Source organism: Ixodes scapularis, unplaced genomic scaffold (assembly GCF_016920785.2).
Source record: "Ixodes scapularis isolate PalLabHiFi unplaced genomic scaffold, ASM1692078v2 PGA_scaffold3__209_contigs__length_174095766, whole genome shotgun sequence".
Classification (NCBI taxonomy): Eukaryota; Metazoa; Arthropoda; class Arachnida; order Ixodida; family Ixodidae; genus Ixodes; species Ixodes scapularis.
This window is the reverse complement of record NW_024609868.1, coordinates 93,783,101-93,809,209: the sequence shown is the minus strand read 5'-3', so window position 1 is coordinate 93,809,209 and position 26,109 is coordinate 93,783,101. Positions and strand designations below refer to the sequence as shown.

At 44.8% G+C, this 26,109-nt stretch overlaps 1 protein-coding gene across 1 annotated transcript in view; it reads right to left on the bottom strand.

Annotated features, from left to right (window-relative positions):
* LOC121047756 overlaps positions 1-24,773 on the bottom strand; it is a 30,543-nt gene extending 5,770 nt beyond the window's left edge. Inside the window, exons 1-3 of the mRNA XM_040503253.1 lie at positions 24,676-24,773; positions 24,424-24,538; positions 11,025-11,097 (exon numbers count right to left, since the gene is read on the bottom strand). Of these exons, the coding sequence (XP_040359187.1) occupies positions 11,025-11,097; positions 24,424-24,517 (167 nt within the window). The 5' untranslated portion in view covers positions 24,518-24,538; positions 24,676-24,773. The remainder of the gene's footprint in view (positions 1-11,024; positions 11,098-24,423; positions 24,539-24,675) is intronic.
* Between the last annotated feature and the right edge of the window lie 1,336 nt (positions 24,774-26,109).

Below are 26,109 nucleotides of genomic sequence, written 5' to 3'. Positions count from 1 at the left end.
TGATCGCTACTCGCCGGGGTGATCTTCATCGTCGACCGGCCAGGACTTTGCATGACCAGACGCCGAGTTGGTGTCGGCCGTGCGCGTTGTTTATTCTTTCATTTTGTTTTTAGAAAAAACAAACTGGGGGGAGGGATGTGACCAGTCGGTAGCGCCCCCTCCAGTCCGCCCGTCTGTGGCCGCCAGGCTCGGCGGGCAACATTGATCACCGCGCCCAATAAACGCCGTTGAGCGCACGCCGCTCCGGTCAGTCATCGTCCACCCTCACAACCAGGCTGCTGCGTGTCGTCTCTTCTCGGCGGGTGCTTCGGCCCCCTTCGTCCACGTTCGAGAAAGATCGTGACAATATATATATATATATATATATATATATATATATATATATATATATATATATATATATAAACAAATATGTGCAGATGAATGAACCGTACTTAATCCAATGAATCAAAGAATCAAAGTTTCCAGGAACTCGCCGAAAGCCAAAAATTGGCGGAGCCAGGATATATATGTATATATATCAGGGATGGGCAAAATACATGCAAATATGTATCGAAATACAAATACAAAATACTTCGTCCAAAATGTATTTAAATACAAATCTAATTACATTTCCAAAAAAGAATTTAAATACAAGATACAAATACAACCAAATGTATTTGGTGTCCTCCAAATACTTTCCCAAATACATTCCTCAAAATTTGCGTCAGCGACTTCAGGGCACCTGCAACGGGTTTCTGGGTATCTCATTTTAGTTTTGCATCGCACACTCGGGAGTTAGTGTGCGAGCCTCTAGTAACGTAATAGAAATATAATTAAAAAAATATAATCAGCTTGGACGAAATAGGTGAAAAAAGTACAGAGCTTCAAGAAGCTTTTTTTGTCGATTACATTTTGGTATAGACCAACAAAGAACCGAGACGACCAAGACGCGCAGCACTAGCTAGAGATTTGTTTTATTGTTGCAACTTGCACCAGTTCCGAAAATCTGGACGACCCGCACATTTAGAATGTTCCGGGCAAAAATATGGATGGAAATCAGGCTGGAAAGCATCACAAGTTGTCACAGGCACTTATTTAGCCAGTCTGCCTGTGAACGTCGATTTCGTCACTATTCTTGCCCTGGACTAGCACCGTAATCACAAAGTCGCTAAACGCTTGTGCTTGATTGAGAGACACTGCATTCGGTGCAGAACGTAGTTTTTTCCTGCTCTGGACAGTGACAATAAATTTAAGGGATGTATTTTCGCCCACAAAATTGTATTTAATTACAATTGTATTTGAAATACCCACGTTTTAGTATTAAAATACACACGTCAAATACATTACCCAATTTGTAATTAAATACAAGTGCAAAATACACAAAGTATTTGAAATACGTATTTCAAATACTTGTATTTGAAATACTGCCCATCCCTGATATATATATATATATATATATATATATGCTGGGAAATTTATTCACTTGGACGAAACTGACACCGTTTTTGCGTCATAGTATTTTTATTTTTCGAGTTTTGGACTTCTAAACGACCAAAGACAAAGTTTTTAGGATTTGGCCGATCGTCACAGGTCAAGTACTGGGACACTTCTCCAGGCTCAGGTATCTTTCGCACATTCGCACAACAAAAACTTTCTACGTTGATATTTAAACTACATGAAAAGCGCGATATATTGATAAAAAAACTTTTTTAATTTTTTTTTATTCGATTTTTCTAAAAAGACATCCAGAACCTGGCTCTTTTGGGGATAATTTACCATGTTAGGTGGTCACTTTTGTAACAATAAATTTTATTACAAATTATTGATCAAATAAAAACTTAAACAGATGCCTATTCAACAAGCATATTTTCATTATAATAAAACAAAGTTATTTCAGCAAAAACGCCTTTGAATACAAGAGAAAACACTAAAAGTATAAATTTCAACATCCATTTTCTAAAAAAAAATTATTTTTAAATATTTTTGTGTATTTTTTTTTTATGAGGACTCCTTGGCATGGTTTACCACATAGAATAAAAATCATATGTAGTATATGGTATGGACCTATGAATTTGTACATTCGAAAATACGATATATTTGTTTCTGCCAGATTGTTAATTATTTGTTGGCACCTACTCATAATGTTGGTTGGTCTCAATTTAACAAATATTCAAGCACATTATATGTAACCCGTGAAGGACTTCATACACACGTCCATATTGTTTACTTGAAAATTCGAATTAATCGCAAGAAATTCAACAGTTCATAGATATTACCATCTTAAAGTCTCATCTGGGATACTGTGACACTAGGGACAAAATAAATAGTTTCACTGACGCATCAAGAGGCTCCCACTTCACCACGCATGCTAATCCTAATAAGATGCTGGGCTCGTTTAACTCTCTCTATCTTTGTTTTTGTTTTGTTTTTTTCAAAAAAAAAAAAGGGGGGGGGGGGAGTTTGCATGGTCTGCGGGGAAATAGTGTTCCCCAAAGTTAACGCCGTTATCAGAAGGTCCGTTTCGGACACCTTTTGTGCCATTCCTGGACCTGCCGGTCGAACCGTGGTATCGTTTTGATCCTCGATCACAACCTAGTGTAGGCACTGGACGCACCGACAAGCGAGTCCAGTCTCGCCACTGGAAACAGAGAAAAAGACGCGCGCGCTAGCTATACGCTCACGCGCTCACGCGCTCACGCGCTCACGAAGAGCAGTTCCTGACGAGACACCCCTTAAATAGAACGTTGTTTTGGAACGTCCGTCTCCTGCCTGTTTCTTTGGTGAGAAACAGGCAGGAGACGGACGTTCAAAAACAACGTTCTATTTAAGGGGTGTCTCGTCAGGAACTGCTCTTCGTGAGCGCGTGAGCGCGTGAGCGTATAGCTAGCGCGCGCGTCTTTTTCTCTGTTTCCAGTGGCGAGACTGAACTCGCTTGTCGGTGCGTCCAGTCCCTACAGATATGCCCCCCCTTAGAGAGGAAGTAGGACGAACGATCAAAACACACAGACATCGGGGTGACAACGAAGTTGGCTTCTCTCTGTCGTCTGGTTGATGTCACGTAGCGCTATTTCCTGCACATGCGCTTGCTCAATATGTGCCGGCTTTAGTCTCTCCAATGCAACGGTGTCATTCTTGCCGTTGACACGCAGGACAAACGTGTCGCTTCTCTTGTCGACCACTGGAAAAGGTCCGATGTAATGTGGGCGCAGTGGCTTCTTTTGCGACTGTCGTACGAAAACATGAGTAGCGTCTTGGAGGTCCTGGGTCACGTAGGGAGACTTTGAAGTTCCTTGCCGTGTAGGCACCGGTCGCAAATTGATAAAAATTTGCTTGAGTTCTTCTACATAGTCCAACTGCCTTTGTTGTTGAGGCAGGTCCACTTCGAAAAAATCTGATGGCAAGCGAAGTGCAGTGCCGTACACAAGTTCGGCGGTGCAGCATCCGATGTCCGCCTTCAAGGCTGTCCGGATTCCAAGAAGCGCAAGGGGGAGATGACGAACCCAATCCGAGGGACCACCCTGAGCTGCAAGGGCCGATTTCAAATGTCGATGAAATCGTTCTACCATCCCGTTGGACTGTGGATGGTAGGCAGTCGTTCTCAAACGGTTGGTTCCGAGCAATCGAGTGAGCTCGGCAAAGAGTGCCGATTCAAATTGTCGACCCCTGTCGGTGACAATCTCTGAGGGGCATCCAAACCGGGATACCCACGTAACGATAAACGCCTCAGCGACGGTGGCGGCGGTGATATCGGGCAGTGGGGTTGCTTCTGGCCATCGTGTGAATCTTTCGACACACGTTAGGATGTAGCGCTGTCCCTGAGAAATCGGTAGGGGTCCTACTAGGTCCAGATGTATCTTGTTGAAACGGCTGTCAGGCTGTAGGAATTGTCGACTTGGTGGTACCGGATGCCGCTGTACTTTCGTGCACTGGCATGCGATCCAGGATCGCACCCATTCACGAACGTCGGATTTCATCCGGGGCCAAACGTAGCGGTCGCACAGGAGCTTCTGGGATGCTCGTATACCAGGGTGCGACAAGCAGTGAATCGATTCGAAAAGCTGTCGTCGCAGTTCACGTGGTACAAAAGGCCTAGGCGTTCCCGTTGACAGGTCGCAGATCACGGTGGTGCCTTCTGGAAAGCTTACATCCCGCAGTTGCAGTGACGTGGATGAACTGCGCAGGGCTTGCAATTCTTCGTCGGTGGTCTGTAGACGAGCCAGCAACTCTAAGTCTACAGCAGAACAGGCTGGGGTGTTCACGGCGTCGATCCGGCTGAGGACATCAGCGGGGACGTTGTCAACTCCTTTAGTGTGTCGAATGTCCGTTGTGAATTCGGCCAAGAAGGCTAGCTGGCGAATCTCCCGTGGTGTGTAATGAGAGCCGGAATTGCTGATGGCGTAAGTTAGGGGCTTGTGGTCAGTCCATATGGTAAATGGCCGTCCCTCGACGAAATGTCGAAAGTGTCCTACAGCCAAGTAGGCAGCCAAGAGTTCACGTCCGAAAGCGCTGTAGCGCGTTTGCGCTGGCTTGAGCTTCTTAGAAAAGAAACCAATCGGCCGCCACTCTCCGTCGACTTTTTGTTGTAGCACCGCTCCTACGGCTGTGGCAGATGCGTCAGTCATCAGCAATGTTGGGGCATCATGCTTAGGATGTACTAGCATTGTTGCTTCTGCCAGTGAGTTCTTTACCTCGCCGAAAGCGCGTTCCGCATCTTCGTTCCAAGGAAGGGACGACTTTTTTCGCTCTTGTTTTGTTAGGAGGACCTCAAGATGTTCGAGCAGTTTGGCGCAGTTCGGAACGAAACGTCGGTAAAAATTGACCAAACCGAGAAACTGGCGAAGTCTGGTGGTCGAAGTCGGCCTCGGGAAATCTTTGATGGCTTGTACCTTTGATTGCAATGGACGAATGCCCGAGGAGTCAAGCCGATGACCAAGAAATTCCAATTCCGGAACTCCGAACACACTTTTCGCGGCGTTGATGACAATGCCGTGGCTGCGCAGTCGTTCGAAGAGGAGGTCTAAGTGGGTCGTGTGCTCTTCCGGTGACTTGCTGGCTATGAGCAAATCGTCTACGTACGCGAAGACAAAAAGTAATCCTCGTGTGACAGCCTCGATGAACCGTTGGAATGACTGAGCCGCGTTTCTGAGGCCAAAGGGCATGCGGAGAAATTCAAAAAGTCCAAACGGTGTCGTGATCGCTGTTTTCGGGATGTCTTCTTCGGCCACGGGAATTTGGTGGTAGGCCCGCGTCAGGTCAATCTTCGAGAAGATCTTCGCGCCTTGTAGGTTCACCGTGAAATCCTGGATGTTAGGTAGAGGGTACCTGTCCGGTACAGTGTTCTTATTTAGGGCACGATAATCGCCACACGGTCGCCAGTCTCCATTTTTCTTCGACACCATGTGTAATGGAGACGCCCAGCTGCTAGACGAGGGTCGGATGATGCCAAGGTCCAACATGTGTTCAAACTTTTGGCGAGCATCGCGGAGTTTCTCTGGGGCTAGACGGCGGGGACGACAGTAAACAGGTGGTCCTGTCGTCACAATGTGGTGTTGCACGTCGTGCGAGACGGGTTTGGTCCAATCAGGTGACTGAGTAAGGCTCGGAAACTTGCTCAGCGAAGTCTTGAACGCTTCTTCCGTGACCGTGCAGGCAGAGGTGTAGACTGAATTGTCGTCCGTTGCGATACCATGGATGGAAAGTCGCGTGGTGGAGTCTATCAATCGCCTGCTTCTAACATCCACGAGGAGCTTGTAGTGGTTGAGAAAGTCCGCGCCGAGAATTCCTTGACTGACGTCGGCCACCAGGAAGATCCACCGGAAAACCCGCCGGAGGCCGAGGTTAAGGGTGATCGACCGTTCTCGGTAGACTGGGATCGCGCTGTTGTACACTGCGCGCAGAAAATAGGTCGGTGTCAAGGAACGGTCGGCACGCGTTGCTGGAACTGCGCTGATCTCGGCTCCGGTGTCGACGAGGTACCGGTTCTTGGTGGCTCGGTCACACACGTAGAAAAGGCGACTTTCGTCGAGGCCCTGACCACTCGTCGCCTCTAGAGGACGGCCGGCCTGTTTCCCTGCCATGAACAGGGGCGGAGGCAATGCCGGGCGTTGGCACCGAAGCGGCGGTGGTAGTAGCAGACCCCGGAAGGGCTCAGTGATCGCGTGTTTTCGCCGCGTGTACGATAAGATGTCGATTCGCCGCGTGCCCGACGAGGCGTCGAACGTCTGCGATGTGACTCACGAGGGTGGGGTGTGCGGCCTCGTGTAGCTGCGACGACGATCTCCTCTAAACGTCGGCAAAGCTGCTCGATGTTGGCCTGGGGAGGCTGGCTGTTGGCGGCCGATCCAGAGCCCAGGGCTGTTGGTTGCTGTGGAGCCACGGTAACATTGGCGACGGATGGAGTGGTCACCTCCATCACGGCGTCCGCCAGCGCGGCAAGTCCGGGGAGGTCCAACGTTGTTGCTGTTGCCAAAACCATCTGGACATTGGAAGGTAGCCTTTGCAAGAACAGCTCACGGAGGAATACGTCGTCCAGATTGTTAGAGCGCTCTCCAAGAAGCTGGGTCATGCGTCGCAGCAACTGGCTTGGCCGCCGGTCCCCGAGCTCTTCCGCCGAGAGAAGCTGCTGCACGCGGGTGCGTTCCGAAATCTCGGTGCGCTGGAGCAGAGCATTCTTGAGTTGGTCATACGGTGTTGCTGGGGAGGGATTTGCCAGAACGTCGTAGACTTCGTCGGCGGCAGCTGGTGAAAGAGCCGAGACGACGTGGTGGTACTTCCGACCTTGTGTGGTGACCCCAGAGAGGTGGAATTGTGATTCCGCTTGCAGGAACCAAACTCGCGGATTGCGGTCCCAGTATGGTGGAAGGCGGACTGCGGCTGCTGCAACTGTAGCTCGCGGCGGGTCCGAAGGCTCTCCTTGCTGCATTTCACCCGTTCTAGTTGGCGATCACGTCCGGGTCACCAAATGTGGTGAAAGAAACAGGCAGGAGACGGACGTTCCAAAACAACGTTCTATTTAAGGGGTGTCTCGTCAGGAACTGCTCTTCGTGAGCGCGTGAGTGCGTGAGCGTATAGCTAGCGCGCGCGTCTTTTTCTCTGTTTCCAGTGGCGAGACTGGACTCGCTTGTCGGTGCGTCCAGTCCCTAAATTAGCATGGTTAAGAAATTCCAGCTGCTGCAGTTAACAATTTAGCATTGAGTAGCCGACAATTTATCAATGTCTGGGTAACCGACTGGCCGCGTTAAAGGGGTCGTGCGAAAATGTTTAGACTTCGGTCAAATAACTGTGGTAGTTTTTTCCTGTCACGTCTGGATTAAAGGGGCGGTGCAACGATTTTCGGACTGATCAATTAACTGCAGGAATTAATTCGTGTTACCTGAGGAACGAGAGACAGAAAACCGTAATTTCTCGAGCGTACTCGTTTTTATTTAGAAAAAAATAAATAAACAAATCGAAGGTCAAGGTGCCTCTCAACCAGTGTTGTGCCCGTTACCAAAAATAAGTAACGAAACAGCGTTATCGTTAGCTTGGAAAAAAGCTAACGCGTTACAGAGCTCCGTTACCATTGAAATTCGATATTTCGTTACCAAATGTAACGAAATATCCGTGTCATTACTTGCCATGACTAATGGACGTTACATTTACGTTAGTTTGTCGTTCCTTTGTGTTTCACAGTTAGTATATGACAGCTGTTTAAAATAAACCGCCTCTATGAACTAAATTTCGACAGTTATACATTTGTTCAGAAAATTATTTATTTTTATTCTGCAGCCTGGAGAATTGCAGCAGAGGAGTGGGGTACAGATCACATTTATAGGTTGGAAACTCACACAAACAGCAAACGCCAGCAACCAACAATATAAGTAAACAATAAACAGAAAACAATAATATAATTTCGAAATTTCAATAACGCGAAAAATACTAACAAAGAAATTCACATTGCATTCATAAGGTTAATAAAAGATTCACTGTCGGCAGGATGTGCAATGTATATCCTCGAACACGTGACGCTTCGCCAGAGCGATTCAAAGCACCTGCCTGGGAAGAAGAAACCGTTTTGAAAAGTACGACCGGATGCACGCCATGTAAAAGACGCAAAATAGACATTTTCATGTAGTCAAGGTTAATCCGTTAAAATAAACGTCATTTTATGCCTTCACGAACCAAAGTCGCATTTCCAATTAACGACACGTCAGCACGCGGCCACCGCTGACATACTTGTTTGGTTCCAACGTGGGAACGTCAACGCTTCCAAACTTAGAGTTTATCCTTTCTGCTGTTGACAGAACGAGAATTTATTGGTTTTGAAGGAAAGGATGTGACCAGCTGGAGTAGCTAGGGACGGTGAGGCAGAATCCTTCAAGCGGCGGCAAATTGTTGCCTTCTGAACGGATGTCTCTTTCCAGCGAGACGGCTGTTCAGGGTACGATGGCGGTGATCTTAGCAGTTTCCTATACGAAGACTGCACCAAGGACGCTTAGGATTTCCCCGCAGCGATAATCTTGCGCCTTTTGGGCTCGGCCGTGGGAACGTGAAAAACGTCTTCCGAAGGAGTTTGAAATGACGCCGCTTATACATAGCTTTGTTGGGGTTTCTTTGCCACTTTTACGTAGTGTAGAGAATAAAAATTATTTTGTTTTCAAACGATCATGCGGCCATTTTTAATCAAAAGTAACGAGTAATGGGTAACGTAACTTGATAGGGCATACCGTAAAATAATACTAAACCATACTAAACAAGGAAAAATAGTTAAAAATATCCTTTAAAAAAAAATTGATGTTAAAATGGTTTATTTTTAGTTTCCTCTTGTATTCAAAGGCGTTTTTCGCTAAAATAACTCTCTTTGCTTATAATAATATTCTGATTGTTGAAAATGTATCTGTTTAGGCTTTCATTTGATATATAAGGTATGTAATAAAATTGAGCTTTACAAAAGTTATCATCATTCAAACCTGGTAAATTATCGCCAGAGGGGCCAGGTACTTGATTTTTTTTACAAAAATAAATGAAAGCAACTAAAGCTTTTATGAGTATCTTGCTCCTTCAATGAAGTTTAAAGAACCACGTAACACGCGTCTTCGTTGTGCGGAAGGTATCCGAGCCTGGAGAAGCTCCCAAATACGTGACCTGTGACGATTGCCCAAATTCCTAAATCCGTCTTTGGTCCTTTAGAAGTAAAATCTAAAAAAACTAAAATATGACACAAAAACGGTTTTCAGTTTCATCCTAGAGAATAATTTAACCAGTATATATTTTTTTCTCAAAATTTATTGGGGCATGATTTGTTTTCCTGCACGATTTGAAAAGTAGAGCACGGATTTTATGAACATTTTACTTGGTAAAAAGCAGGTGTCGAGTTTGCACCTCATACAGCAAGCACCTTAGTTCACAGCAACCCATAAAAATATAATAATTGATTTGAATCCCTGGCGGATGTTTCGGTTTTCTGGACTATATAGACAGGAGCTCCGAAAAAAGTGGGACAATCGATTAGGAATGAACTATTTTCAGACAGCTCTGGGCAAGTGTCGTGCTTAAAAATATTTGACGCGTGCGGGTCAAAAAGACTTCTACGAGCGTTTTTAGTGGCCTTAAACTCAAGCATTTAGTTACGCCTTATCGAAGTTATCGCCCCTGAATCATCATCTCCGCAGGATAATATAGACATCTTACTTTGCCGCGGAATTAACAAACAGCTATACGCGTATTAGACTTGTTTTCTCTTGCCTCTTAATCATTAATTGGTACCACACACCAAAATAGAATTTGCTACAATTAAGTGGAGTCAGAAATTAACAACGATGCAACGTGATCAAGTAATAAAAAGGAACGATAAAAGAAGGTTCACAACGAAGGGAAGGTGTCTCTTATATGTAGTTTTGAGTAAGGTCTCCCAAAAATAATCTAAAACCGTGAGGTATACATACAGGATGTTTAATTTTAACTCGAACAGATTAAAAACAAAAAAGAGAGGAGCGGGGGGGGGGGGGGGGGGGTGAGAGCTAGACGAGTGGCCATTTTCCCCATGTATTCATTAGGCTTGGTGTAAATTAGATAACAAGGTAATAGTCATGGTAAGACGACTAATTAACTAAACTCCGTTAATTGACCTTTTAATTATTGGTTATAGGGTTCATAATGTAATTGCAGGATTGATGGAAATTACTGTTAGAGGTCATAGCAATTAAAATATTTTGCAAAAATGTCAGGTTTCTTTAAATATTAATTGTTACATTTTCACATTTTTTGCGTGTGAATTCTTCTACCCCAATCTGAAAAATTGCGCAGAAGAAGCGCGCCTCAATTCCTGCCCAGAATGCCGCTTAGAAGAGTGACGTAGTACTTTTAATATTTTAATACTGTCGTCACTATCTCGGCAGTGTGCCCTTGGAGGGTACGCAGACGACAGAAGAGACGATGTGACTCAGACGACTACGTCACTCTCTGCGTCATTGTGGGAAGGACTTTGCACCTTTTGCGCGCAATTTTTAAATTGGGCTGAAAAACGTGATTGTATAAATCAATATTTAAAAAAAAACTATAAAACTTTTTGCAATTTTTTTTTCTTGGTTCGGCCTCTAATTGTAATTGCCGTCAATACTGCAATTACAACATGACCTTTAAGGCCAACTATTAGGAAGATAATTAGCATATTTTAGTTAATTAGTCGACTTATCATGACGATAATCCCTCATCTGATGTCCGCCCAGCCTGGGCGGACATTACATGAGGGTGAGGACACGGTGAAGACAACACTCGCCTAAATTTCACCCCTTCAAAAAATATGTTCGAATTAAAAGCAAACACCCTATATATCTTAAGATATAAAAAAGGTGACTAATGTATTGTTTGCTTACACGTGTCAAGGGGAGTACCCGATCATGTTTGGTTCTCTTTGCTCTTCGATATCAATTATTACGAAAATCATCTACCGCCAACTCAAAATATCCAAGTTGGTAGCACCCTCAGTACAGGACACAATGCATTATATAAGTAATAGTGAAATTAGAGTATATATTGTGGAAGCAAACTATGAGCCAACGTACTCGCAAGCAACTCGGCATTTGGTCGAGCAGTCCAGGTAGGGCTTGGAATTTCGCACTTTTCTAGTGCATATATCTGAAAAGAAAAAGAGATGTAGGGTTTTAGAATAATGCGAACAACTGAATCCATGTACATTAAATATTTTCTGTTTTGTGCTATTTCAGAGGAAAATAAACCGATGAAAATACCAGATTATTTCTCTTATATTAGCTAAAAAAAAGACCCAAATCTTATCGCCCCACAAAAAAAATAGTAATGATAGTTTTAATTTTTGTAAGAGTACTCTCAGAGTATACAGGTGCGATGATTTCATCAGAACTTTCTCGCAGAGAGTGAAAGACGAAACTGCAAAACAAGCGCCAAGGCATAGCCTCCTCTATAATGGCAAAGCCTGGCAGATCGCCACGAGACACGGCCGCCGATATTGAAAAAAGTAGAGCGGCAGACAACGGACGAGAGGAGAGCCAGGTGACGGGCGCCCCGCTGCGGTGAGTCGCCGAGATACACTTCTCCCGAGCGATGGAATGTCCTCTCGTGCTCCTCGCGTTCCTTGCGCTACCGCTTCTTTTCTCGTCGGGTTTGAAAACCATGTTTCGGGTCCTCGCCGCTGCGAAAGCTGTGCGCTGGATAACAGGTTCCCCGAAAAATGATCTCTGCTAGCAGATCCTCGCGTTCCTATACTGCGACCGGGCACTCTATGGCTCCGTCTGCAAACTGCCAGGTTTTGTGGGTATAGAGTAGACTATGGCCAAGAACACCCTTTACAGACCTGTGAAGGCGTAGATCGGCACGAGCGAAGAGCGTGTTCCGAACGCGGGCCAGCGCGCGCGAAATGCAAAGTTGCCGCGCGCAGAGCCGAGTAAGCAACGCTCGGTCACGGACTTCTAGAAGATTCGCATGGAATATTACTCGGTTCATAACTCTTATCGTTTCGTCCTGCTTTCTTGCTCTCAAAAATGCATGTTCATTCTCACCCCAAACCTTCGACGGTCGAACGTTCTGGGCAGAATTTTCGAGACACTGACGCACACTAGAAAAGGAGCTGCGCGGGACCCTGTCGAGTCAGTCTCCTTCTCGTTTGCTATTACGCCGCCAAATCACCGCCCGCCTTTCTGCTACCTCGCCGCTCGTTGTTTATTTTTTTTTTTGGCACAAGTTTGCTCATTAAACTTTCAATTTGTAAAAGAATTTTCGACGTTTCTGCTCCTGTCATTCGCGACAATATGTCAGTCTTGACCACTGATCTCTATTGTGGTAGGCTAGATCGCGGATCGGGAGACCGTTGATGACACCGCCGGTGGCCATTGCTTGACAATAGGAAATACATGCAAGTCTATGGAAAAAAACACACACAAGTAGAAATATTGAAGCTTGTACGCGGTGCTGATGGCGAGTATTTTATGATGTACTGCGTCTATTATATGGGGCGGTTGGAAATCGAATCGGTATTCGATCTAGCGTTCGAACGCCGATAAAAACATCAAATGTGCCGGAGTACCTCCGACTGTGCCGGCGTGATTTGCTTCAGTTGCTAAATAAATGGCGAGTACAGCAAATGAACGACGCGCTCCGGGTTTTAGGTCATCAAAGAAGCCCTCACCGCAGTTCAAAGCAAAAGCTTGCACCAGAAGTATACCCAGTACAAGCACTTGAAATAATGCAAGTGTCCCCAGTAAAAGCCCTCTAACGCATTATTTGCTAAGGTCTGATGATTTCGAAATCACGACCGACTCCACATTGACTCTAGGCAACCCTTGTTTCATTGAACCGCATCACAGTTTACGCTCAACAAAGTCGCAACCATCGACCCTCAACCACAAAACATTTATTTAAAAACAAATTGGTAATCTAACGCTTTTAATATTTGCCCCCAGAGTATTAACTGTCGTTCCCCGAAAACGCGATAAAAGTTTCATCGTCGAGGACAACCAATTGAGGTACGGAATTGCAGTCTTCCCCGTTTCTCCCTTAGAGTCCCATGCATTAGCTGGTAACAAGCAATGACTGCCGGGGGTGCCGCTCGACCCCAGCAAGACAATCCTCGATCGGGAGTCCGAATGTGGCACCACCGGCGGCCATTGCTTGAGACAAGGCAATATATGCAAGTCAATGGGAGGAATGAATAAAATGAACTTTTTGAAGCTTGTATGAAGAGTCTTGTAAAGAAATTTGCATGAGTGCTCGCAGGATTAGTAAGACGGAATTCGCAGTCGCCAATGACTGTTGAAAAAATCATTAAATAACACAAAGAGCGTGTCAATCTCTGTCGTCTGCTATCCTCGATGGGTTTGAGCAAGGTTCCACTGGCCTCCAGCGATCTTTTCTCAAGATTAATGATTCGAACTAAAAATAGAAGTGATGGAAACAGAAACAGTCAGAACCAAGGTGGCATGTTCGGCGTGCAAGCTGTATCAAGACACAGAGTCACACAATCTGTCACTCATGGCGTTCCTCGCGCTCGTTGGAAACACAAAAGGTGCCTCAAACGCAATCTGCAATATTTCGTAAGTAAAAATATAAACGTAAACATCAAAGCAAACCTTTCTGACTGCGGGAATGACTGCCTGACTGTCACTGATTGCTCGGGGGCCCGAGGAAGAAGTTATTGAATGATAGAAAATTATTTTTACCCTACAACGTTAGTGTAGGAAGTCACCACACAAAAATTTCTCACTATTTCTAGAAATGTTCGCCAAAATTTGGTCCACCAAGATATGATACAAATTATAAAAATCTCACTTATTCACGTTTTTTTTTTTTCATATGGTTCAATGCATTTGCTGGTGTCAAGCAATGGTTACCGGTGGAGTCACTCGAGCTCAGCAAAACAGGCCATGACATGCGATCCAGCCTGCTACGGACAATAGATATCAGTGGTCTTAACCAAATATTCACGTTGTGTAGTTGCATTCTCTTTTGTCGTCCACTTCATTTTTCGCATTCACATGCGATTGTGAGAACTCGGACTACCAAAATACGGATAGTAAAGAAATATTAAAACAAAACGTAGTGAAAAAAAAGAATATAGGTTCTAATCATGTCGTATTACACCTGAGACTGCGGTGGAAGAAATCGGAAGAACTTTCAGTAGAAGGAACAGACACAGAGAACGTCTCAAACTCAGCTAACTGGTTTATTTCTCAAACAGCCTTTAAGTACCCACGGAACTTTTTCCCAACCACACTCTACAGATAAACTCCTTTGTTGCAGACATTGTCTGCAACATTGTATGCAGCAAAGGAGTTTATCTGTAGAGTGTGGTTGGGAAAACGTTCTGTGGGTACTTAAAGGCTGTTTGAGAAATAAACCAGTTAGCTGAGTTTGAGACGTTCTCTGTGTCTGTTCCTTCTACTGAAAGTTCTTCCGATTTCTTCCACCGCAGTCTCAGGTGTAATACGACATGATTAGCTACCACCAGCTCGCCTGCACACTCACCGTCTTTTCAATATAGGTTCTATTCGATAAAACAATGCATGCCGTGTCCAGTTGACATTTTTTTATTATTATTATTCGTAATATATGCTACTCTCCAATATACGGAGGAAAGAATATCACAAAAAATATTGAAATATATATATATATATATATATATATATATATATATATATATATATATATATATATACATTTTTTTTTTAAGACTTCATCAGTGCGCCAGTCAACTTTTGGCGTGTTGTCATTTTTTTCTGCTTTTGATTGCACGTAATATACAAAGTACAAATGATGAAAAAACTCAAATATATTACAATGCATAGTGATAGTATTCATAATAATTTCTACAATTCTGGAAATTATTTATCGCGTGTCTAATATACACAAACCTGGCTAGTTTTACATTTTTACTCTTCTCTTTTTGATTTATTATTTTGTAGTGTTTTTTAAGGTATAGCCATTGGAATTTTATTATACACATAAGGGTGTATTGTCTTAATATATTTAGTTTCTCTAGTATATAAATAAAATATTTACAGCGCTTCAAGCATGCCCAAATTTAAAACGTTCCGCAACTTCAACGTGTAATTAAAAACAAAAAACTCCATATTTGAGGTTTCTTTGATTAGGTGAAGCATTTACATTAAATTGCCGCGTTTTTTCATTGAAATGCTGCATTATTCTGTCTCCGGATAAAATATAAAGCTACGAAACACACACACTGGCTACTTCTACATTTTTACGCAATATTGCTGAGCTGAATTATTCTCTCAAATATTCTTTACACGAGGATCTATATTTTAGATGTAAATTGTTGCTCTAGTTTATACACGAAACTATTGACCCCGCTTCAAATATGTCTCAAAGTAAAACGTTCCGCAAATTCAACGTGCAATTAAAAAAAAACGCTTTTTTTCTTCAAATATTTGTAAAGGTTTTTACATTGCATCGCCGTGCTTGCGCATTAAAAACATAGTGCATTATTTTGCCTCCGTCAAAACTTCTGCGCTTTGAAATGTACCTTCCAGGCCGATATTTCTGTCGCGGTTCTCGGCCTAAATTACTCCTCCGTTGTATAAGAAAGTTCTCGTAATGTTCCTTTTTTTTGTACCCAAGTTCATATTTTAGATACCCGACACTATAAAAACCCCAATTACGTGCATCTAGAGGCTCCCGGCAGTAGCTTGAAGCTAACACAATCATCCGTCATGTGACGAGCCCGCCTTCCTGCTTGTTCCACAGGTCGCTGCTCGGTATACGTGTAAACAGAAGCGTAACACACCGGAAAGGAACGAACACACCTCCGCTTGGGTTCTCCTGGTACGAAACCGAACACAACATCTTAGTGGAACCGAAAATGAACACTTCACTTTTTCGAATAAATTTACGCGTTTACCGAGCACGGACCTACGAAACAAGCACGAAGGCGGGCTAGTCACACGACGGGTGCATTTTGATGCTTCAAACTATACTGCCGGGAGTCCTATATACTACTTACTGGGTGTGTTTGTAGAGTTAGATATCTAAAGTTTGTAGTTGGGGACAAAGTAAAAAAAAATAATCTAAGGAGAATTGTTTTTTATACAACGAAGGAGTAATTAAGGTCACCGACTTCGACAGAAACGTCGGTCTGGAAGGCACATTTTGAAGCGCAGCGTTTTTGACGGACACAAAATAATGCAACATGTTCTAATCGGAGAACACGGCGACGCGGCGGAAAATGCGTTACCTAGATTAAGAATATATATATATATATATATATATATATATATATATATATATATATATATATATATATATTGCACGTTGACTTTCTGGAATTTTTTTACCTTGAGACGTGTTTGAAGCCCTGCCAATATTTTCATTATTAAACTAGAAAAACAATTTATATCTAGACGATAAATTCTTCTGAAAAAAATATGTGAAAAAAAATTCAATAGTAAAGCTCGAAAACATTACGAAATAACAGCTCACCGATATTGGATAAAACTGTCAAAGTAGAAAATTTGTGCGCTTCGAGGCGCTATATTTTAAAAGGAAACAAATCAGTGCAACATGTTTTTAATGAAAAAACACGACGATATTCTGTAAAACGCTTCACCTAAACTTTTGAAAAATGAAAGAATTTATTTTTGTTTTGTTTTAATTGCACGTTCCTTAAGTTTTGAAATGTTTTACCTTGGGACATGGTTGAAGCGCTGTAAATATTTTTCTTTATAAACTAGAGTGACGTACAGGCAATATACCCTTATGTAAAAACCGCAACATACGTCCTTCTCTGGGAAACGCTGACTCTTTCACTTTTCTGTTTTGGCTTTCTCATTTGCTTCCTCTATTGTTTACTGGCTCTTTTTGGCTTCGTTACGGGGTCAGCGTTAGCGCTTCCCAAGTGGGGACGTGTGTGGCGTCTTCCAAGGGTCATGCGAACGTATTCCCTAAAGATCCACGAATTCCATTAATATTTTTTGCGGCCTACTTTGACCACCGCTAGTACTTGGTTCAGACCCCATTTTGTAGCACAAACCAAGGCATACGCGCTACGCACACCTCCAAGTTCAGACTCGGCCGAGCATCCGCATGCGCATTGGCTTCCGCCCTGTGACGTCACCTTTTTCCTTTTTGTCCTTCACCACTCTCCTTCTCTCTACGCGCTTCCCTATCCACTGTTTGGTCCACAGACGGACGCCGTCTGGTTTTCGCTGTCATGTGGATAGTAATGCGAACGTAATAAAAAGATAAGACAAATTCCAACGATATATCTTAAAATCACTACGAGATAATAATTCACAAATATAACGTGAAAATGTCAAAGTAGAGAAACGTGTGCGTTTCAAAGCGTTATAGCTTAGATGAAGACAAAATAATGCAACATGTTTTAATCGGAAAACACGGCAATATGAAGTAAAATGCTTCGCCTAAACTAATTTTTTTTTTCTTTATTATTGCACGTTGAAATTGCAGAATTCTTAACCTTGGGGCATGTTTGAAGCGCTGTAAATATATTTCTTTATATACTAGATCAACTAATTATATACAGACGAAATACCATTATGTGAACAATATATGAAACAAATTCCAATGCTCTATCTATAAAACGTTACGAGATGAATCACATATAGAAAGTAAAATTGTCGAAGTGGCCAGGCTTGTGCATTTTTGACGAGCGATATACAGTTTCTACAGCTGTACAAATTGTTGTGTATATTAGCACTATAGACTAATATCTTTAAAAAAATAGTTTTTTTGATCATGTATACTTTATCAATTATGAACCGTTAAACTTGGCAAAAATGGCAAAACGCCAAAAGGGGGTAGCCGCTCTTAGCGGTTATACTTTAAAAAAAATGTTTTTGTGTTTTTTTTTTACGTTTTGCGATTTCGTTTTTGGCTGGGGAGTAACATAAGGTTATGAAGAAAAAATGAAAGACGTTTACAAACCTCTGTAATGAGAAACTAGAGCGCAGCTCTTGAGAAGGAGGAGTGGAGGTACGGAGGGGAGGGCATGACCGACCTTCTCCTCCTCCTCTCCCCCTTCCCTCCTCCTCTTCCTTCCCCCTTCTCTCCTCCTACTGCTGAATTTGTTCATGGGTGACGTGACAAGAAAAAGTGACGTTATTTCCCCGCTAAATTTAGCTGAGAAACTGAGTTGGTGGTGAGGTCACGTGACGTCCTTTTTCCCCGCTAAAGCCGGGAACACATTTGCGAAAAAACGAACCGAAAATCGGAGAGAAATCGGAGGCTGCGAAAATCGTAGCTTGCGATTTTCAGAAGACGAGCCACACGAGGTGGAATGCGCGGAGTAGAAATCGCAATGCACTGCGGTTTTCGTGCTCCGACTTCAGGAGGCTGTTCGGTAGTCTGGCGAACTGGCGTCCCATATTTCGCGCCTCTTAAAAACTTCAGTTATTACAACCTCGTTGAATGCCACGCGACCCTTTGTACCACCACCCTCTGATAGAGAAAGAAGGGGTTTTCTACGAAGGTTGAAATGAGAACGCAGGGATGGCATACGATGTTGCCTGCGCTGCTTCCGAAGCTGCGTGAGCCGCCATGTTGCGAGCCGATCGTATCTTTTCGTTCCCTCCCGTTCCGGGCTTTCGCTCACCGAGCTCCTCCGCCCCGAATTCGGAGGCGCCGTGCGAAAATATCTGGCGCTGCAGATCTTTCGAACCGCTCCCGATTTTCGGAAAAGGGGAGGAGCAAGGGAAAGGAAGGAGCCTAGCTGCCGTGCGATTTTCGTGTGCGGTTTTCGCAGAAAATTCCACTTCTTTTCGCAACTGTGTTCCCGGCTTAACTTTAGCAGGGAAACGTTCCATAATGCAACGCGCGTGGTAACGCTGACGGCGACGGCGACGGCGACGGCGATGCCGCTCAACTCGGAAACAGGCGCCCAATGGCGCGTTCAGACTGGAAGTGGATCCGCAAACGCGAAGCGGATCCGCGCGTTCACAACCGCAAAGCGGCTAGGATCGAGCGGTTGGAGCGCGTTTTTGCCAACCGCTTCGGGACCGATTTCTCCCAACCGCTTTCACGAACCGCAAAGCGGCAACCAACCGCAACGCGACGCTGACGTGACGTCAGTGTCTTTCGACACAAGATGGCACCTGTCGCTGTAGTCCTAGCGTTACAGCAGACAAATCAACGAAGAAACGTGATGTTCACGTCCGTCACTTGAATCCACCGCAAAAAGAATTGACTGGTAATCTTAACGGGCTTCGCGTCGGTGATCTGGTTCGGGTAAGAGTTTGTTTATTATCACGGGTGCCACAGCGAGAATCTCGCTGCCTTGTTACTCTCTGCCCGTAGAACGTCCGAACCCGCCCCTGATGGACCGAAATGTCAGCTTTTGTATCCAGTAAGATAGTTGCGTGAACTATTGAAAGCTTTCGACACCGTGCATGACCACAACGAAGGCCGATAGAGACGTCGAGAGCCTGATTACGTAGCCAACGCACTACCGCGGAGCGGGCAGGGCACCTGCACCAGCTCGACTTGTAACGTTTACTACTAACAAAAGGAAAAAAGGGAGAGCATACCCTAGAAATAAAGTGTACGTACCAGACGATGCAGAGTGAATCCATATGGCGTTTATTTGAGTTTAACGTCAAACAAACAGTCGACTCGATCGACGTGCGAGTGACGAGAGGAGAGTCCGCCATCAACGAAGCCACGACCGACTAGCACCGAACACATTCCCGCGCACCACGGTTCACCCCACCGCTCACAACGTCGAAAATGACAAGAGCGAACGAGGGGGAGAAACTGGCCCTCTATCCCGAAAACTAGGTCAACTATTCATACGGGAAGGGTCCACTTCAAAGAAAGGTCGGGGGCATTCAGTTCTGAGTCAGCAAGGCGCGCCTAGCTGGGCTTTGCTTGTGGACGAAGTCGAGGGAATCACAGGCGAGTTTTGTGGGTCTATGTCTTTGTTTTTCGCTGCCTGAGCTCGTGATGAATGCGAACATCCCGAAGAAAATCTTCAGAGTGCCAAAATAAAAAAAGTTTAGCCTTGGATCGTGGATTAAATCGGATTTTGGATTGTAAAACAGGGTTGCCAAACGCAATTCTCAAAAGATCGCGCGTGATCGCTAAGAAACCGCAAGCCGCCTCTCGCCAGCCGCCAACCGCCTCTCGGTGTGTCTGAAAGGGGTCGCTCGCGAACCTCATCCGCAACCGCTTCGCGAACGCGGATCTACTTCCAGTGTGAATGCGCCATAAGAGCTGCTCTCTAAAACAAAAATGTCGGCCGGACACGCGTGCGTGTCCGGTCGACATTTTATTTGAACAGACCCAAGAATAATGATGCACGAGTTCAAACCCGCAATGTAGCTTCCCCACATTCTGTGTCATAATCCGGCAAAGCGTGCTTGTAAGGGGCAAACAGGAACTGATTTTAGAATAATCAAATCGGATCGCGGTAGAAAAGAAATAACATTTTTTATTCATCCCTATGTTCTTTCGAAGCTGTTTAGTAGTGCCTGAATCTTCACAAATATCAAAGAATGGTCGCAAAATGCTTTCATGCGGCCGCTTTATTTTTCCGTAATGTAAATAATGCAGAGGCACAGGCGAGCTGACTAAGAACAACGATAACACTTTCCGAAGAAGGGGAACAGGGGCGGCAAAGGACAAACATAAATATTCAAAACCCAGCTAGGTGACTGGCGTGTGACGGAAAAAATCCGCATGGTCCTGGTATCGAACAAGGGACCTTTCCACTTCCAATAGATTGCTCTACCAACTGAGCTACACAGGAGTTAGATGTCAGTAGAGAAAACGGGTTTTATCTTACACCAACATGGGTGAACGGCCTGCATTTTAAAGTTATGATGATAATTTAGACAACGAAAAGGTGCAAGCCAGTTGGACAAGAATGACGACAATAATCCCTAAAGAAGGGACACAAGGGGTACAATGGACAAACACAGATCTCCAAACACAGCTAGGTGAATGTTGCGTGACCAAAAAAATCCCACTGATTCTGGTATCGAATCAGAACCTCTCCATTTCCAGTGGAGTGCTCTACCAAATGAGCTAACCAGGAGTCAGACGTCAGCTGCCACCAGTCCTACACCAACAAGAGTGAACGGCCTGCATATTAATATTATGAGGATTATGCAAATAACTCAAAGGTGCAAGCAAGCCGGACAAGAATGACGAAAATAATCCCTGGAGAAGGGGAACAAAGAGGGACAAAGGACGAAAACAAATCTCCAAACAGATCTAGGTGACTGGTACGCGACCGAATAAAATCCGCCTGGTTCTGGTATCGAGCCAGGGACCTCTAAATTTCCAGTGGAGAGCTCTACCAACTGAGCTAACCAAGAGTTAGACGTAGGTAGAGCAAACGGGTTTCGTCAACTGCCACCAGTCTAAATCAACAAGGGTGAACGGCCCGCATTTTAAGGTTAAGATGATGATGCAATTGAATGCAAAGGTGCAAGCGAGCTGGACAAGAATGACGAAAATAATCTCTGGAGAAGAGGAACAAAAGACAAACACAAATCCCCGTACAGAGCCAGGTGACTGGTCTGCGACCAAAAAAAAATCCACCTGGTCGGGGTATCGAACTATGAATCTCCTCATTTCCAATGGAGCGTTCTATCAAATGAGCTAACCAGGAGTTTTCTTATTCCCTTATTCAGGAATACAGACACATACGTTCATGTATTTATACATTATTTACACTTTTAAAATGAGGAAGCACAGAGGTTATGCGCGGATGGTGATTAAAATTCTTTCATGCGTGTGATGCTGTCAAACACTCCAATCCACACAGGCGGGTATTCGCTCTTTTTGTAAGCACTCTTCACCTGTGCAACATAATCAATAAAGAAAGTACCCGTTGACCTGGGGAATTGCTCTGCGTGCCTCACCGTCATCCGCGATTTCCACATGCTAAACAACCGAAGCACCATAATCATGTCTAGCGGAAGGTTCTCGTTTGTCCTGACTGGTGGGAAAAGAATAAAATGGGGTGTTAAAATCAGATCTTTTTTTTAAGTTCGTTGCAGGATATCCCCCCAAAAAAAACACTGCGTCCCCGCAGTACAGAAAACTTTGTTCGATAGTTTCGGGGACTTTGCACAGTGTGCTGTTAACACCCCCTGGGACGATCATGCCTCGTTTGCCTTTCCAAAGCTTGACAAACAGGGTGTCACTATGTACTCGGAAGAAAAAGGTTTTGGCTGACGGAGGAATCCACATTTTTTTTTTTTTTTTTTTTCACACGAACTATGACGTTTTGCCCTGGTTCACCCGCAATAAGAGATCTGTACAGCGGTGCCGGAAACAGATTATCGATAAGGTCGCGGTACAATTTTCTGCGCGAAACATGGGATAAATATTTGAGCGAGTACCTCACTGTCAGGAACTTAAAAAAGTCAACCACTTCTTTTACGAAGCCCATTAATTTAGCAGGAGGGCCAATGTGGGAAGACACGAAAAAGGAAGGAATGTGTTCGACCAGCCTTGTTTGAAGCATCACCTGTATAAGTGAATTACTCTGGTCTCGTAGAAAAGGAAACGCGAGACAACCTGACGGAGAAACAGATGAGGCAGCCCGAGACCGCCCTCGGATATGCGTCTAAAGAGGTTGTCTCTTCGCATTGGTTCTCCTGCGCTCTTCCACACAAACAATGCAAAAACGCGGTAGATTTTCTGTATATTCAATCGCGAACAGTTCAAAACTCTAAACACGAACCACACTTTTGCAGTCAAGAACATATTGCACACTATGGACCTCGTAAAAAGGAATTTTATTTTGCTGTGCGATCTTTCAATTCGGCCCTAACATTATGCCGGCAAGTTGAAGGTTGTTTTAAGTGGTGAAGGGGAGCACTCAGGTACCTGCCAGGTGTGCAACTCCACTGAACGCCTTCAAACTGGCGGGGCGTAGTGGCCCACTCGCCGTGCCATAAGCCGTTACATTAGGTCATTTTAATCGCAGCACCAGTAGCGTCACAAAATGTTCTGCCCATGAGAGCGCGCGCTCGGCCGCCGGCCGCAACCTCGGCAGTAGCGAAACGTGGACGCAGGCGAACTAAGGGATCGGAAGAACGACATTCACACTTTCAGATTCACAACTCATAAAGTATTTATATTATTATTATTACAAATATTACTTTAGGACAGCTCCAATATGGCACTTTTCATTTTTCTCCAATTGTGAGAAAACCGGCTCTGGAGTTACTCTTTGGGGTTTCTCTGTATTTACCGAAATCGCGGGACCCTGGAATAGACCCTTTTCGAAGTTCCACCGGGTAACATTGACGAGGTCGCCATTTCTTCGACGAGAATCGCGGGATTTGATCCGAGTACTCACCGAACGCTGACCCGGCATTTGTTTCCGACACGAGCTGAGCCGAGTTCCCGCCGAATGCCGACGTAAGTTTCGTGTCCAATACATGCTCAGAGTACGTTCCCAAACAATGGCGGACTTGGATAAGTGGCGCAGTAGTCACTAGATGGGGCGAATACTATAATAGGGCGAGATTTTGGGAGAGTTTGGCCCTACATTGGTTTGAATAGCCGAGCATCTCGGAGCCAACCACATGAGCTCTAAAAACGCGACTCGACTAATTTAAACCGTTTTAGAGTCGCTCGAGTAAACAGGCATAAGTCTTGATGACTGAAAACTTGGCGCATGTGAGGTTTTTGTCACGCCCATATTCAAGGGTAGAATAAACGAACGTGTCCTCCAAACCAGGGCTGACTTGCTAGAAACAGCGTCTCAACTGAGACGGGGAAAGAAAGCACTGCCAAAGTCAGCGCACGAGCCGAGCGGGACTCCGCGTCTCAAGACGCTCGCGCGCCCCACCCTTTGCACTGCTTTCTTTCAACCAGTCTCAGCTGAGACGCTGTTCTATACTCCGCGACAACTTTTCTTGGCAATGCAATGGGAGGTACACGCACGACGTTCCCTCTCCCATTTTGAGCGCCGAATAAGGCTGTGCGCGAGCTCTCCTCCTCTTCCCGGAAATGCCAAGAAAAGTTGTCGCGGAGTTTATCAAGCCGGCCCAGAGCAAACTGTCACCGAGAGGCCGAGATTGAACGTTTCTGTTTCACGCTTTGAATGTCGTTTCCAATATTGTGACGTCGCGGTCGGCTAATTGGTCGAGGCTGTGTCGCACCTTTAGTTTACGCTCTAACCGCTGGAGGAGTATTCGGCGCTGGCGGCGGCCTCTTCTCCCGCCCACTGAACAAACTCTTCTAATATACGGCTCTGAATAGGGCGAGCTGAACAGAGTAAAATAGAATATAGAGAGAAAAAGGGACAGACATACCGCTGGTGTTCGCATCAGCAAACACAAGTGGCACGAACTTTTGAAAAGGGTATATTTTGACACCATAGCGCTCGGAAAGGGTCGAAGAAACGGTTAAAACAAAGAGAACCAAAATCTGGAGGGTCGATAAAGGTCGTGGACTGCTTAAGGTTAGGAAGAAAAGAAAAAAGCCGGGAGTCCTTACCGTCCCTGATAAGGTCGCAGATCTGGCCGCCGAACGTTGCCGCAAACTCGTGGATGGTGCGAACACACTGGCAGAGCTTTATCTCCAGCTTCATCTCGCAGTCTTGAATGCAAGTCTTGGGAAAGGACATGGATGGTATTGGCATCTCATAGCATTTGTGACAAAATAAAAAAAATGAAAGAAACGCGTACATAAACTGCTTAGCTTCGTCTAAAACACACTTTTGGATGGGAAGGCTGGAGAGCAACTCACGTCCTGCGTAAGGTAGCCAAAGTACTTGTCCTGAATCCCGGGGGACTTGTAGTCGGAGCATCTCGACTTGTACGGAGACGGGAGGCGCTTCGCTTTTTCCTGCGTCGAAGAAATAAGACGGTCAACCTGAACATCGTGCGTGCACGATGTAGAATACTTTCTGCACGCGGTGAATGGCATATAGAAGTTCGTAGACATACGGGGCGTTTTGTTTTAGTCGGTACAGAAGTTTTAAAACAATAACTTGTATCAACGTTACTTTAGCCCCGGGAACCAAATTTGTGGCCACAATGACTACTACGAACGAGGCGACATGGGTCACTTAGCGAATTCACTAAAACATATTAATGCACTTTTTTATTTTATTCTTTATTTAAGGCTGAAGCGAGGGGGCATGATTAACCGGTCAAGAAAATAAACCGACCTCACCCATCGTCTGGCGCATGCGTGACACCGCCTTCAGTTGTCATAGCCTCCTTTATTCTACAAAACCTGTAAAATCAGGAAAGAACGTGGCCGCTCTATAAGGAAAAAGAGATCAGAGAAGAGGGCGCGCTCAAGGGCTCTCTCTGGCAGCGCCAAACGATGCCCCAACGGTAAAATAAAAAATAAAAAAACGAACGCTGCGGTTTCTTGTTTTGCGGAGAGTTCACCGCGCGTATTGTTGGCACTGGCTAAAAGGTTAGCCCAGAAGTGGCTCTGTGCTATCGCATACCTCGTCTTTTTCCGGCGGCCGCGCAATCAATGGCCCCGTCGTGGAATTGACACGCTTTCCAGAATAAAGGAGACTACGCTTCAGTGCACACGGGAGGCAGGCGGCAGTGCACGAGACGGCTCATGAAGTATCGTGCTCTGCACTCGCAGAGCTGCAGCTAGATTGTCGTTCGTACAGAAATGCATCGCAGCAGCTGGGCGTAACCAAGCTGGCTGGTGAGATCGGTTCTATTAGAGCCACGTGTTTATTTTCACCATCCAAGAAGTGAATTTTGCGAGACCAGTGAAGGACTTAATTATCTGAAACTTTGTATACCTCAGAAAATGGTCCCTCGGTAGTGACTAATACGGCACCAGTATTTTTTTTCTTTTCCCACAATGCGTAATTTTCACAAAAAAAAAAAAAAATTTCCACCTCTAGGTTCCGTGAAACGTTCACTATAATTCGAATGAAAATGTGCCCTCTTTCGAAGGTCTGAAACCGCGGCTACCCTGCTGATATACATCGTACAAAAGACAGTCTGCACCTGAGGCGTGTTTCTTGCTTGTATGACGTCACATTGGTCGTACCAGAAACTGTCTGCAGTCCTGTTCGAAGGACACACACGTATGAAGAAAACACGCATGGAACATCCGTGAGGAGCAGATAATTCTGTCATCATGTGAGCAGCGAACGCCGTGTCTTTTGCATGATGTCTGCGCAGTGTAGCTGCGACTGGA